Here is a 15512-nt window from a genome sequence, read left to right as displayed (position 1 = left end):
TGGAATAAAGGACGCCATAGGAGCAGAAGACAAAAGTAAGATAAGCACTTCTTTGTTTTATTTCTCCCACGGTGTCCACCTTTGATGACTAGCTGTAGGAAGGGTTATTTGTTTACATTATCTATGATCTTTGTGTGGTCTTCAAAATGAAATACCTATACATACAATGGAAAAACAAGGAATGTCAAATAAGCTACAAGATACATTTACTGTCAAATTATAGGATAAGATAGATGTATTCAATACATGTGTGTAAGTTGATTTAAAAATGTTGATTTAAAAATACCATAAAGGTAACAGTAAAATGTATAACTGAAAATGAAATGATCCTTTTTATCTTCTAGGGTCCCCAAGGTATTGAGGGTCGTTCTGGGGCAGCTGGTCCTGCTGGTGCTAGAGGTGAGCCCGGTGCTATTGGATTCCCCGGACCCAAAGGACCCAATGTAAGTTATCTCCCCAAGTTTACACTTTAAAAAAGTTAACTTTGTAGCTTACAGTGAAAATTACAGGTTTGTAACGGTTCCTAATTTGTTTATAGGGTGAGCCTGGTAAGAACGGAGATAAAGGAAACCAAGGACCTTCTGGAAACAGGGTAAGTGTAAAATCGACACCTTGTTAATATCAAAAGGCCTATCCAGTTTGCTGCAGATTGAGTAGACTTTGCAGAAGTTAAGATTTCAAACTGCTTATTTTAACTCAAAAAGGTGTAACAATCACCACATACAGTGAAGGGGCGGCAAGGTTAGGAACTACTGAGACCATAGTCCTTGTCAACTCAGCCCTAAGGAGGTAATAGCTCCATTTAGCTTCATGTTGTATATAGGTTTTAAACTTGGCAAAAAGGACTATTTTACTACTGTTATGATATTTAGGAATAGAAACCAAACAATATGGGCACTAATAGGAAACTTTAAAAGCACAACGCTTTAACAAAATGTATTGCCCCCAAGAAACTGCAACACCACAATATAACACATGCAAAAAAGAAAAGAAAACGCGAAAGCCAATATCTGTCCAATATTCTTAGCGCACACACTAAACTACGCTCATCAACAATAACTTACTTTTTCAATCTTTGTCTTTAGGGAGCTCCTGGACCTGATGGAAACAATGGTGCTCAAGGTCCTGCAGGTCTTGGTGTAAGTATTGGCTCTCCATTGTCTATCTTCTCTGACTGAAACTTATTTACTGGCCATACACATTTGCTTTGAGAATGATGTAATCTGTTAGGAAGTAGTGACCTATCTGAGATATTTTTCTAAGGTCTTGGTGAGATCATGTGTTTGTGAAGGAATGTTGATCCATATAAGCTAGAATAATGGCATGGTTTCCTGTAGTCCAGATAATCTTTATGCCAAACAGCAGAAATACCTTAAAAGAATATAAACCCTGAAACCCCTCAAAAAATCTAACAAATATATAATTTTTGTGTTTCTCCTATAGGGTGCTACAGGTGAGAAGGGCGAACAAGGTCCCTCTGGTGCTCCAGGTTTCCAGGTGGGTTTTTCTCTAATCATCCTCCACATTGAAAAGGAATTTACAGATGTAACAGGCATTTTCTTTTTTTAAACTGGGCATTACTTTGAAAATATGAATATACATTTAAGGTGCTGGCAGTGTATCTACACAGTTGACGCATAAAGGAGTAAAAACATAATTAAAACACTGCTCTAGACTACACTGTCACAAAAATAGGCACTTGTAATCTGTGTTAAATGTATGAGCTCATTTTTAATGTATAAAAAGTATACATTATTAGGCAATTGCTTATTTTGTGCCACAATAAAAAAATCCTAAATGCCTACTGTAACCATCATCAAGAGTGCTAGTAATAAACTGATTCTTTTTGACACATTATTTAAATAGTTAATGGAATGTACAATTGAACACAAAATATACTCATCAAACATAAACTATATCTTCTGCTCTCTGTAAAATTGCCTATTATCTCTAACACTTTCTTCCTATTGGCAGGGTCTTCCTGGTCCCGGTGGTCCTCCAGGAGAAGTTGGCAAACCCGGTGAAAGAGTAAGTACACTTTTTTATTATTATTTTACTTCTACAAAGTCACCAATATGCACACATACAATATGACCAACTTGGGTGGAAACCAGTTACCTGCTGGAATGTTTTTTGGGTTGTTGGTGGGATCCAGAGAACCTGCAGGGAATCTAACCTAACATGAAAACGTGAAAATATGCAAACTCAATGCAGATAAGGACTAAGTGGGAACAGAGTCTACAACCCCCCGATGCAAGGCAAGAACACTAATAATCGAACTACCCTGCCAGTAGTATTAGACAGATATCACAGTATCTCAGTCACTAAAATTAGCCATAGATGATAGCATTTAAATGTCTGTACACAATCTAATCAAATTATCTATTTTATACTAGAGCACATAAAGATAACTCTTTGTAGTCTATGGGCACGTGCATGTGTGTGAACAGTTGAGTCCCTAGTAAGATGCATATCTTAGTGGAATAATAGTGTATCTGTGATAGACTGTGTGATCTAGTTGGATGAGGGAACATCCAGAAGTTTGCAGGCCCTCTACAACCCTAGATGATGCACCTTTAGCAGAGCTTGGAGGTTGATTATTTGGAATGAGTTTCTCAAACCAATATCCATTGCTTCTTCAGAGGCACCATGGCACTCGCTGGTAGACTGTGTGATCTAGTTGGATGAGGGAACATTCAGAAGTTTGTAGGTCTTCTACAACCTTAGATGATGCTCCTTTAGCAGAGCCTGAAGGTTGATTATTTGGATTATTTCAAACCAATTGCCATTGCTTCTTCAGAGGCACCCATGGCACTCCCCCCTTTCTCCTCCATTATCAGAAACAAAATTTCATCCAATGAAAATGTGCACATTCATAGAAAGATCTTAGAAAGATTGTTTGGTGTGCATAGAAATCATCTAATATATTTAAGCTAGTTTAAAGTGTCAATAAATTTTACATGAGGAAGTACTTTGCAAAATGAGCTTGATCGTTGTCCACATATCTGAAGCTTTGGGAAAAGCTTGGGAGGCTAAGGTTAGGGAATACAACTTTAAGAGTCTACCTTTTATATTGTTGGCAGGCATGCAAATTCATAAATGAAAGGCAAAGTTGATGTTCAATCTTGCCAGTTGCTGATAAATAATGATTTTGCAGTAAATTTGTTTCCGTTCTATTAGTCAGCTTTACTATGCAAGAGTACCATTTCTAAACTTACAACTACATTGAGAAATTCAGTAATTGTTCCTTAAGCAGCTGAGGGTCAGCTCAGGATGACCTAAAAGGCCCGTTCCATTTTCTTAATCCAGTTCTTTGGCTCATCTAGATCTGGGTAGACAATAACTCCTCTTGTGTGTTTTTTTATAGGGTGCTCCTGGTGACTTTGGTCCTCCTGGTCCTGCTGGAACTAGAGTAAGTATTTATTTGCTACAGTAGGTTTTAAAAAATTTTGATTATATAGTTGATGAATTGAGAGTTAAAAAATGTATCCTAATTGTATTTATCCCAATACAGGGTGAACGTGGTGCCCCTGGTGAAAGTGGTGGTGTTGGCCCTCATGGACCTTTGGGATCCCGTGGCCCATCTGGAACTCCTGGACCTGATGGACAAAAGGTATTTTGGGTGTTGTAATAAAAGAATATAAGGGATATAAAACATATGCTTTGAAAATAAAGCTCATGAGCATTACAGCTGTAGTTTAATCAGCAAATCATTCCCTCACCTTTCCCTTTTTCTGACTTCTTCAGATTTAGGCCAGGAATTTATACTAAACATGTTGTTACTACTTGCCAGCACCCTAACAAGTCTTCCTGCAATTATCCTGATCTGTTACTCCTGGTTATAACTCAGCATACTCTCTAGAATCTGTTTCTGACCTTCACGTAATTACTCGGTCTCTAGCTTGGTCTCTGTTATCCACTTCTGATCTGTTGCCTTTAGTTGTGGGTCATTTTACCTTCACCTGCCTGTCTCTTGCCCTGGTCTTCTAATTGGTCCCCAACAATGCTTCTTGGCCACCTGCCCTTTACTGTGGCTTATTATCAACTGTTCATTTCTGAACTATCTATAAGACAGACAATAAATTGAACAGGTAAATATATGCCATGGGACAGAGTGAGTAGCCAACTGGAAGTGGCTAGAACCCAAAGAACTGTAGTATTCCTAAACTGAGTAGAGGTTATCGTGCAGTTTGCATAAATCTGCATGCAGAGTCACAATAAAAATGCATTGTCCTAAAAAGCTACCAAAGTGACCACAAGCTCCAACTCTATAGGTGCAGATGTCATTTAACCAGTTAAAGTTCTTAGAAGCAACAAAAAAAGGTAATCTCACGAGTTGTCTTCAATAAAGCAACTTTATTTAGTCAACAGGCTGCTCTTACAGCTTGTTTGTTCAATAAAGTTAATTCCTGGGAGCGGACATGGTACGCGGCCTACATTTATGGATGTTTCTCAATCACAACATTAATTAACATGGCTCTACTGCACAGGGGCCAAGAATATGATGGTTTTAAAGTTATTGGTTGAGGAAAGTGGAATGTTGGTAACCATCACTGCATATTAATAATGAAATGACAGACATATTTGGCAAAACAGCTTTGATCGTTCTTTAAAGATTTAACACGTTATGACTTCCTCATACCTAGGGAGAGCCCGGTGCTGCTGGTTTGAATGGAGGCGTTGGACCTTCTGGCCCTGCTGGTATTCCTGGAGAAAGAGGTACTGCTGGAACTCCCGGAACCAAAGGAGAGAAGGTAAAATAAGAGATAAGATACTCAACGAGTACCACCAAGTACATGCAAATTTTATTTACCTTAACAAACGTTAACCTTACTTATTACTTTCTCAAACCCATTAAACACACACTCCCGCTCCCAAAACAATTGTCGACACTAATTTGTTTGAGAATCAAAATATATATAAAAAACAAAAACCCAGTTAGTTCATTGGATGGGTTTACACACAAATAGAATACACAGAAAAAACATTGCAGTGTCTATTCTTACTCTACAGGGTGATGCTGGCAATTCTGGAGATTATGGCAACCCAGGAAGAGATGGCGCTCGTGTAAGTAAATTTTTTATCATGCCTTTTTAAATGGGAAGAGAAATTCCAAATGAAAAGGATAAGGATGTCGTGGTGAATAGGTAGAGGACTGCAAAATGTGGTGGCCTTACTTGATGACTGAATTTACTAGTAAGGGATATGAAAACATGGGAAGAGGTAGTCCATGTGGTCCTATTAGATGGGGAGAAACATGTCCTGTGGGTGTCAATATTTGGCCCCACTGAATTGAAGCCTGGCCAGTGGAAAGAGGCAGCAATATTGAATCTCCACAGGAGTACCTACTACACGGGAAGAGGTGGTCCTATGGGGCAGCTGGATGACTGCTTATTTAATAAGAAAAAGTAGCCTTATTGTATGAGTAGAGAACGCCTTTGTGGGTGTAATGAAGTATTCCTATTGGGTGAGAAGCAGTGTGCCTGATAGGTGGGAAAAGGTAGACTCTTTGGCTGGAAAAAAGGTGTACAAGTTGAATGGGAAAAGGTGGTCCTACTGGCTGGAAAAAGATGCATTTGGTAGCTGAGACAATTTGGTCTTATTATCTAGGAAGAGGTGTAATTGGTATATTGGACAATTTAGTCCTTTTGGCTGGGAAGAGGTGTGTCTGGAACATGGGAAGAGACAGCCCTACTTTCTAAAAAGAGACAGATCTACTAGCTAGGAATAGGTGGTTTTGCTGGTTGGGAAAATGTGTGCCTGGTAAATGTGACAATGTGATCCTACGGGCTGGGTAGAGATGTGTCTGGTACTTGGGACAAGGTGGTCCAATTGGCTGGAAAGAGGTGTCTCTGGTAAATAGAACAGGTAGTCCTACTGGTTGGGAAGTGGGGTCCTACTGACTGGGAAGAGGAGTGTCTGACAGATGGACGACTGTTTATATTACTGAAAAAAGACAAGGATGTAGTATCCATGGTGACACTATTTTAATATTTTAATTTGTCTTCTTTAGGGTCCAGCTGGTGCTGCTGGTGCCCCCGGTCCTGCTGGTGGTCCTGGTGATAGAGTAAGTACAATTCTTGGATGCAGCTGAACACTGCAGCCTCTATTTTGTAAACCTTCAGTAAGGACAAGGCAATTACTCTGACCCTGATATCTATTTTGTCTTTTTAGGGTGAATCTGGTCCTGCTGGTCCCTCTGGTGTTGCTGGTCCTCGTGGTGCACCTGTAAGTGAAAAATACAAAATTATATTAATATATGTAACTTAAAAGTAGCAAGTGGAGTCTGCCATTTTGTGAGCAGAATCAGTACTTACCAAGAATGTTACCAATGCTTATCAGAGATGTTGCTAGTTTCTCATTATGATACATTTTGGCTCAGTTTTTAAAAAGGCTTGTTATAGGTGTTTGATACACTTTAAAATATAAATATTTTCCTGTTTTGGCTCTGTGCAGGGTGAACGTGGTGAAGCCGGTCCCGCTGGACCAACTGGCTTTGCTGGTCCTCCTGTAAGTAATTAACTTTTTTTTTTATTGAAATATACACTTCTTTTCATTGTCCTAAGGAAATCATTGTAATCAGCCTTTTTCACTTAACAGGGTGCAGCTGGTCACGCTGGAGCTAAGGGAGATAGAGGAGCCAAAGGTCCCAAAGGAGAAGCTGGTTCCCCTGGTCCTTTGGGTGCTCATGGCAGCGCTGGCCCTGCTGTAAGTTATTAAATCTATAAATACATTTACAATGTTTACCATATGCTTTAATATAGAGGCACCAATAAACTGGTCTAATATTTCATTGTTAAAGATCTGAAAGACTGAAATAGATGGTTTGGCTAAGGATTAGAGTAGGTTGGTGCAAACATCTGTTGGATGTTCCAGAATGGAAAAGAAATAGTAGGACTAGAGTAGACACAGGCATGTTCTGGCCTCAGTGGGTTAGGTGTGATCTAAAATGCAATATATATATATATATATATATATATATATATATATATATATATATATGTATAGATTTTACCTAGCAGTGATAATTACCCAAGAATATTGCTGTACGTTCATAGTTTTGTGTATATTAGACTGAACCAGAATTATGTATACCATTCGGTGAATGCAGAAGGTAATATGTTATACAAAAGGTACTATAGTAGGATTATTGTTGCTATTTAAAACACAAGCAGTCACAGACAAGTATGCATATTTGACTGGGGGGTACTGGCAACAAATGCACAAAATTTTGCGGTACTTCAGATAAACTGGCATACAACAAGGTATACATAACAGAACTGTTGAGAAATACTAGGCTAGTAACAGTGTTCAATGTTACTTACCTTGAATGATGCAGTCATTGCTGGAGTTCAAGTAACCTACTGACCCAAACCCATAGGATTACGTTTTCAACCAAAGTCACTTATAGCCATAATTAAAAAGTTCTGTCCTTAATATTGTGGGTTTTTTTCTCTATAGGGTCCAAACGGTCCCGCTGGAAGCACTGGAGCTCGTGGTGATGCCGGTCCTGCTGTAAGTCACTCAAGTTGGTCCTTCTGTTAAAAAAAAGAAAAAGCCACTTTGTGATTGTGTTTGTGATTTTAAGAAGCCAGTCATGGTACACTAAATTAGAAATCTTGAGAATAATTTTTTTTTATCTATAGGGTGCTACTGGATTCCCTGGTCCCGCTGGTAGAGCAGGAGCTCCTGGACCCCCTGTAAGTACACTTTCATCTATAATAGACTGTTACTGGTAATTGTTTTTAATACAATGACTAAGAAGGGGAATATGAAATGAGAGACACAATGTTGATTTAAAGTCATGTATCCTATCTAAAGTTACCCAAAACCATTATTTAAAATGTGGATCTTACCCGGTTTCTTTATAAACATTGTCATAATGAAATCCTTGGATTCCTCCCTGATGCTGTATATCCTTATTAAACACCTTATATAAGTGGAAGAGAGTTTAAGAGGCATAAAGGAGGGGACAATAAAAGACACCCCAACCAAAAATCGGAATCAATCATATGCCTATCCTATACTTTAGAATGAACTCAGACAGACCTAGAAAGGGCGTGTCTTAGGAAACATGGGAATGAAGAAGATTGATGATGAAAATTCAGAACTTTTAGCTTTATAGAATGCCCACTGTCAAAGTTCCTGATGGCCGTAAAATACCCAACATTATTTTGGAGACATTCACATAAAACACGAATGTTGTACCACTCCAGGTGAAGGTATCACTCACATGATGCAGTCCCCACGTTGGGTGCTCGCCCCGGCGTGCCACCACAATGTAGTTATGTGAGGAAAGTTGGTGGCTCACCACACCGTAAAGATAACACAAAGACAGGATGGCTGGAGCTGTTAATGCGTTTCACACATATGCTAGTGCTTATTCATAACAAATTTGCTGGGTAATGTTTGCAATGCTGCTTCTATGATAATAGTGGGTAATGTTCAAATGTTATTGTTTATGCAGACAGTTCCAGTATTGGAAAAGGATATTTGTATATAGGCATGGTGGAGGTGGGGAGAATTAAGATACCTACTGGATCTATTCCATCAACTCAGTTAGTGCAAACAATTTTATCTTTTGAAGTGGAAGGGCATACTTTTTGTTTTTTGTTGTTCCCCCGGTTGAGGAGGTTTACTCTTACTCTCTGCGTATGCAACAGAACAGGAAGTTTGGGGGAAATTAAGCAAAGCAAGAATGCAGGTAGCAATAAAGCACCCAACTGATGCTCTTACAAACCAATGTGGGTTACAGTTGCAAGTGTATTTCTAGTTTTTAAATTTTATATATATATATATATATATATATATAAACCCTCCGTGAGGTTTTTGAGTCACTATTGAGGAGATTTCCCACTGTGTTAGAACAGGTAGCCATTGCTACCAAGGAAGAAAGTGAGGCTAAATCCAAAAATATTAGAGATGCCCCAGAACAAGAAGTGAATGGGAATCTTCCAATGGTGACATCTATTTCAGGGACAATTTTCCCTCACTTAAGTAGTTTTCCTCTGTGACTGAGTGAAAGGTTTTTTTCCCCAGAGGTATGTAAACAACCAAAAATAAACTTCCAGGGTTTATTGCATACTTTCCTACTCTATCCAAAACTTAAAAAAAAAGTTTTGGTTTTATATACACTATAAAATAACCATACAGTATAGCAGTCTGGAAACTCTTCTACAGAGAATACAGAACAAATTGTGAACTTCATTTGTAAAAAAAAAGTCTGAGGAAGGCATGTCTCAGTGATCAGGTATCTATTTTCATGCTCCAATGTTGCAGTGAACAAGGAAGTGTGGGAATTAAATTGGCTGCCCTGGGTAGAAACTTCCATAAAAGAAGCTCAGTGTCAGTGATTTTGAATACAAAAGCCATATAAGTATAAAAAGAATTCCAGTAAGCACATCCACAATGTGCCAAACTGGACATAACACCCATTTTCAGATAGTGAAATCAGTTGTCTGCAGCTGCTAGTTTATCCAGCTCAGTTACCTTTCTGCGATTAAGATGAAATGTTTCCTTTGAATTAAGTCTTAAAATGAACCTTCGCAAAAGTTTATTATTTATTGTTGATGTGTTTCACTTGCACTTGTTTTACAGGGCAATGTTGGTCCTTCTGGCCCAACTGGACACCCTGGCAAAGATGGCGCAAGAGGTCCTCGTGGTGACTCTGGCCCTATCGGTCGTCCCGGTGAACAAGGTCAGCCTGGCCCAGTAGGTCTTGCTGGAGATAAAGGCCCATCCGGAGAAGCTGGCCCCGCTGTAAGTAATAGTGCCATTACATTGAATTGTTGATGTTAAAACAAAAGGTGGTCAACTTAGTTAACCACTAGGGATGACCAAATCTGCCCGAGAATGATTATCTGAGGGTTCAGTGAATCTTGTTTGAAATTTGGTGAACCTGAACTTAGCGGCATATTCCAATGAAGACTATGGGAGACAAATCTTGTTAGTAAGCTTTGGCCTTTTTGGGGCAAATTTAGTTCAGTTACAGATCCAATAAACTCACACAGTGCTTTCTGGCTCATATAGTGCTCCCCCCCAACCTCTCACAGTGCCTCCCCCCCGCAAGCCCTAAGCCTCCACGGTGTCCCCCCTCCCAACTTGCTGTGGAGCCTCCAGACCTCCATAGTGCCCCCAACCATGTCCCACAACCACCTTCAGAAACCTCATCCTTTACAATGCCACTAAGTCTACTGCATAGTCCTCTGACCCATTCCACATCCCCCCATTGTGACATCCAGCCCCATCCAGAGTGACATCTAGCTACATCCAGCCAGCTACAGATCCCTTAACCTCTCATAGTGCTCCAAGCTCATATAGTGCCCCCAACCTTTCACAGTGGCACACAGTGCCCCCAGGCCCCCTGAAAGCTCTACGCCCCCACAGTGTCCCATCCCCCATTCTTCCACAGTGCCCCCCAGCTTGCTGTGGAGCCTCTAGACCTCCATAGGGCCCCCAACTTACAAGTGTCCCACAGCTCCCTTCAGAAATCTCACCCTTTCCAAGGCCACCAAGTCTACTGGAGGGTTCCCTAACATAACCTATTCCACATCCCCATCCCCCTATAATGACCCCCATCCAGAGTCTTCCAGCATTTCAATTTGTATATCCATTCTTTTATTACGTGAGCATACATTTATTTTTTACTGTTGGGGCATCTGGCCTTGAGAACCACTGATTTACTGGATTTGATTAAAGAGTATCAAAACATTTTTCCTTTATTTTTCCCTATCTATGGAGTAGCAGCATATAAACCTAGGACAAAAAGTATGTAAGGACTATAGAACACCTCCCTCTTTATAACATAAGGAAGGTGTTCGGTGGTTCACAGAGGTGAACTAGGCAGAGCCGACAACATTTTTTTATAACACTGCAGAGTGCGCAGGTCAGCAATGGATTTTTTTATTTGTCCAGTGCAGAAATATAATAGTATCATGAAATCACAAAAGTAATAACCCTTTTATATTTTGTATTTGCAAATAGGGACCCCCTGGTGCTTCTGGCCCCTCTGGTGTTCTGGGTGCTCGTGGTATTCTTGGTCTTCCTGGAACAAGAGGAGAACGTGGTCTTCCTGGTGGACCTGGCTCAAACGTAAGAACATTGATTAACCATATTTACATTTTAAACCCACAGCAAACATTTCATAAATGTCCTTTATATGACATTAGTGGACCTGGAAGTGACCACACTTGAGAGTACTGGGCAAGACATTTAAATTATTTTCCATATAGAGTATATGTTAGTGTAAAAGAGGAATGCTTGGTCAAGCCATGCTTCTGGATCTTGAAGTTATTCAATGACCACTTTCACTTGATTGTTAAGCCAGATCGTTCTTTCGGCTTGGTATTGTGGTCAATATAAATGGGGTAATTTTAATTTCTGAGTATGGCCGTTTTCAATGGTTTTTGACAGGCTGAACAGGTTGAGACTAAAAAAAAGTTTATCTCGCAGACACTGGGCCTGTGTATGGGAGTTTTATGCACACAGGCAAGTGGCTTGCATGTGCTTTGTGCTTGCATTGGATCTCATTTGCCCCAAGGCTCTTTAGAAATCATTATTGAAATGTTACAGCCATTAATGAAAAGTAGACCAAACTTGGCTAGTATGTACCACACAGGGGTTCACAATAGTGACCTCATGCTAATGAATCCAACAGCAACTACAATGCAAATACAGCACAGTTGCCCATGTGCATATCCTATAGCCAAACTTTTTTTTTTTTTTTTTTTTTTTAAGTTTTGGATAAAATAAGACCCCTGTCAAATTTTAATGCTGCCTTGGAATTTTTACATTTCTGAGTCATCCTGGAAACCATTGTTAACGAGACACAAAGTGATGGAAGAGCCAAAAGTTATGCTCATCAACAAAGCAGGTGGTGAAGAGGTATCTTCCAATGTAGACACCATAATAACAGCTCACCTTGGAGGGATTCCTTTTACCTTCTGTTGTGTCTCTTGAAAATGAAATGCAGGAACATTTTCCCAATGGGACAAAGGCAGCAATAAATAAATAAATTAATGAAAACAATTATGGGGGGGGGTTATTAATTCCCTACCAACAAGACAGAATATTTGAATTCTACCTGTGATAATAGGATGGAGGTTAAGGATCAAACATCAACTAGCATAATGAAAAAACAAATATCAGTTCCTGTTGTTTAGAAGTATGATTCTCTTAGAATAGCAATTTCTATTGGGAGCATCTCAATGAACCTTTTTGGTCTACTTCTGCCTTTATTGCTTCCTTCACAAATCCCAATAGGAAGAACATTCCTTAATTCAGAATAGTGCATGGAATCATGCAGATAATTATTTTTCCCCCCAGAGTTAGCTGTACATCCAAAGCTACTGGTTCACCACAAAGATACAGTCTAATATTTTACAGAAATGTATTCAAAACTGCATATAGCTGTTTCAGAAATATTGAAAACCATGGCTTCTTTGGAGTAGGGCTTGGGGAACAAGAGAAAATATATCTAGATTGCTTAGGGTGGGCTGAAAGGAGCCAGTAAACTTAAGTTGACCATTAAGAATTGCCATATGTGCTTTGTAATCTTTTTGAGAATAGACATTATCCAGATTTTTCTTTACTTATTACCTGAAAAAAAACATCAGAACAACATTTTCTAGGTTACTCTGTAGACTTGGAAGTTAATAAGTTGGACTGTTGAGAAGTTTAAGTCTCCTGTATAATAGACAAAGTTTGCTTTTATCCACTTTAGGGTGAGCCTGGTCCCTCTGGTCTTGCTGGTTCTTCTGGTCCCCGTGGTCCCCCTGGCTCTGTTGGTTCTCCTGGTCCAGTTGGTCATTCCGGAGAGGCTGGTCGTGATGTAAGTAGTAAATTAAAATCAGGAGGTTTAAAATACATATAAAGGTCAAAGTCTGGTAATATAAGATTATGTAAAAACAGAAGAGGAACAGAGGTGAGAGAAAATATTAGATAAACATTTGTGGATCAATAATCTTCTTAGCCAATGTCTTCTGTTTCCGGATATGTAAAAGTTGCCCATTTTATAACCAAACTGGATAAACAATGAATTCTTAGGTCACTGTTTTGTATAGGTGTTTTTTATTGATTATTCTTTACAATGTATACAAGTCTGTTAAAGTAAAAAGTAACTAAAGTTCTTGGTTGTAAGTCCTGGATTGTAGTCCTTATTCTGGACAGAACCTCTTCATATGCTTCCACTATTAATATGTTCTCTTCTCAGTGGTTTTAGGTATATATTTTGCCAGCTTAGGTAAAATGTCATTATTTTTAGATGCCCTATTTACTTTACCCAAGATTCCTTTGTTCTCAATTACTTCTATACCACCTGCAATATCACAAAGGCAACAGCCCATCCATATAATTGGTGGATTAATGGGGAATGAGGTGAACAGCTTTGGCTATCTGGCTTGCTACACAAGCATTAGTACTGTAGTTTGCACCCTATGGACATTAACAGTGCCTTAGGATCCTGCCTACATTGACTTGTGGATGTTTAGGCTCTGGTTTCCACTCACTAATGATTCCTGCAAATTACTACCCAAAGCTTTGCATTGAAAGTTAGGCTCCTTGAACTTCAAAAACATGTAAGGGCTACTTGAACTGCCCTGTCCACCTTGCAGGCTGGTCTTTACAATACTTATTACTGTACTTTAAAATAAATAATCAGCTCATTTATGCAAAAAAAAAAAAATCGTAAAATATTATTTTTTATTTTCCGTTTTATTAGGTAGATAGGAAAGTGTGTTACACAAACTACAAAATGCTCACATTTAACTAATTTCTTCTTGATGTTTAATCAAAAGGCCATAAAGTTACAAACTTGCATTCATGAAAGTAAAAAAGATAAAGTATATCCTAATAACTAACTACATCCAGGTACTTTGTAGTCACTATCACACTGCTTTTCTAACAACAGGATGTTTGTTTCATTAAAATTAACATATTTTATTTTTTTCTTACTTTTTAGGGCAACCCTGGTAACGATGGTCCTCCTGGTCGTGACGGTCTTCCAGGCCCTAAGGTAAGTTTGATGTACCAAATATAACATGATGTGTCAAGAGCTTAAAACAAAAACTGTCTATATTGACAATAGCATTTAATAATCCTGTTCCATGGTGTCATATGCTCAACTGAGAGGGAATGAAAGGAAGAACATATTTGGTTGGTACAACAGCCATTTCTTCCTTAAAGTTCAGATAAAGTCTTGGCTAGCTGCCTTGGGTAGCTGGGCTTGATCAAAAATGTAAACCCATAATAATGTTTCCTGATAACTATCAAGGCAGCCAGAAACCTGCCAGTTTAAATAGTCTTTCAGTACTATGGAGATGTCCCATTCACTTTACCCAAGATCCCTTTCTGCTCCCCTACCACGTTCTGTAGCATCTGCAATTTTTTTGAAGGCAACTGACCTGTAGGATTGATGGTCATGTATCAGCCAATTCTTGAGACAACTACCATTTCTGCCAGCTCAATTTCTAAATAAGTTTTATGACCCAAGAGGAGTTTGAATGCTCTCTGTGGCTCAAGTTAAACATCTAAATACCATTATTATTCAGCTATTCTTCTTACTGCAACATTAACATTCAGTGTTCACTTTTAGGGAGAGCGTGGTTATCCTGGCAACACTGGATCCTCTGGTCTTGCTGGAGCTCCCGGCCCAGCTGGTTCTGCTGGAGCTGCTGGTAAATCTGGAAACCGTGGTGAAACTGTAAGTTGACAGCGTTTATACATTTACAATTTGTTTATCATGTTTAGTGGTATTATCATTGCTTTTTCTGTATCAGACAATAACTGTAATTCTTGTACATCATATAGATAAAACCAAAACAGGCAGATTATTTTCAAGTCTCAATGTCTTGGAAAGAGTAGATACATATACAGTATATAAATGTACTGACCTTACAATATATAGGAAATTGGCAAACTCCAGTTTTACATTTGGGTGAGAGGTATCTTATTTACATTAATTGTATACATTACACCAACATTTCCTCAGTGGCAATGCATATATGCAATAACCAGAAGCACACGTGTTATAGCACATCACAACATATGTGAATGCCTTGTGGTTGAAGTAGTATGATATAGGTTTCAAGTATTAGTGAGACATTAGTTTGCAGGCAATCTATATTAGAGGGGGTGTTCTTAAACATTCAGTATTCCATAAATAATGTAGTAGACCACATGATCAGGACATTTTTGCTTAAGGGATCAAATGGGTATTCGCCGTAAGTCTACCACTGCTCAAAGTCTACTCTTAAATTAATTAAAGGGGTGTTAGATTGGAAAACAGCAGCAGATAACAAATAGGGGGTAATCATTGATCAGCCAATAGTTTGTGACTTGTTTACTGTATATATCATTTTATTCATGTTTTTCACCATTTAGGGTCCATCTGGTCCTGCTGGTATCACTGGCCCATCTGGTCCAAGAGGTCCTGCTGTAAGTATCTTATACTGTATATTAACATTCAAAATCTTGAAAGCTTGTTTCATGTTTCGATCTACCTCTTGAACCTTTCA

General features: G+C 38.9%; 1 protein-coding gene across 1 annotated transcript in view; it reads left to right on the top strand.

Moving 5' to 3' along the window:
- The window catches only part of LOC143959383 (uncharacterized), a 51272-nt gene that overhangs the window by 28470 nt on the left and 7290 nt on the right, over nt 1-15512 (top strand). Inside the window, exons 24-44 of the mRNA XM_077468022.1 lie at nt 345-443; nt 539-592; nt 1086-1139; nt 1444-1497; nt 1975-2028; nt 3368-3412; nt 3515-3613; nt 4647-4754; nt 5014-5067; nt 6014-6067; nt 6175-6228; nt 6457-6510; nt 6601-6708; nt 7462-7515; nt 7647-7700; nt 9598-9759; nt 10984-11091; nt 12722-12829; nt 13958-14011; nt 14591-14698; nt 15379-15432. Of these exons, the coding sequence (XP_077324148.1) occupies nt 345-443; nt 539-592; nt 1086-1139; nt 1444-1497; nt 1975-2028; nt 3368-3412; nt 3515-3613; nt 4647-4754; nt 5014-5067; nt 6014-6067; nt 6175-6228; nt 6457-6510; nt 6601-6708; nt 7462-7515; nt 7647-7700; nt 9598-9759; nt 10984-11091; nt 12722-12829; nt 13958-14011; nt 14591-14698; nt 15379-15432 (1593 nt within the window). The remainder of the gene's footprint in view (nt 1-344; nt 444-538; nt 593-1085; nt 1140-1443; nt 1498-1974; nt 2029-3367; nt 3413-3514; nt 3614-4646; nt 4755-5013; nt 5068-6013; nt 6068-6174; nt 6229-6456; nt 6511-6600; nt 6709-7461; nt 7516-7646; nt 7701-9597; nt 9760-10983; nt 11092-12721; nt 12830-13957; nt 14012-14590; nt 14699-15378; nt 15433-15512) is intronic.

Source organism: Lithobates pipiens, unplaced genomic scaffold (genome assembly GCF_037356315.1).
Source record: "Lithobates pipiens isolate NorthernLeopardFrog02 unplaced genomic scaffold, aLitPip1_a1.2 Scaffold_72, whole genome shotgun sequence".
Lineage (NCBI taxonomy): Eukaryota > Metazoa > Chordata > Amphibia > Anura > Ranidae > Lithobates > Lithobates pipiens.
Note: the sequence above shows the minus strand (reverse complement) of the source record. Positions and strands in the feature narration are given on the sequence as shown.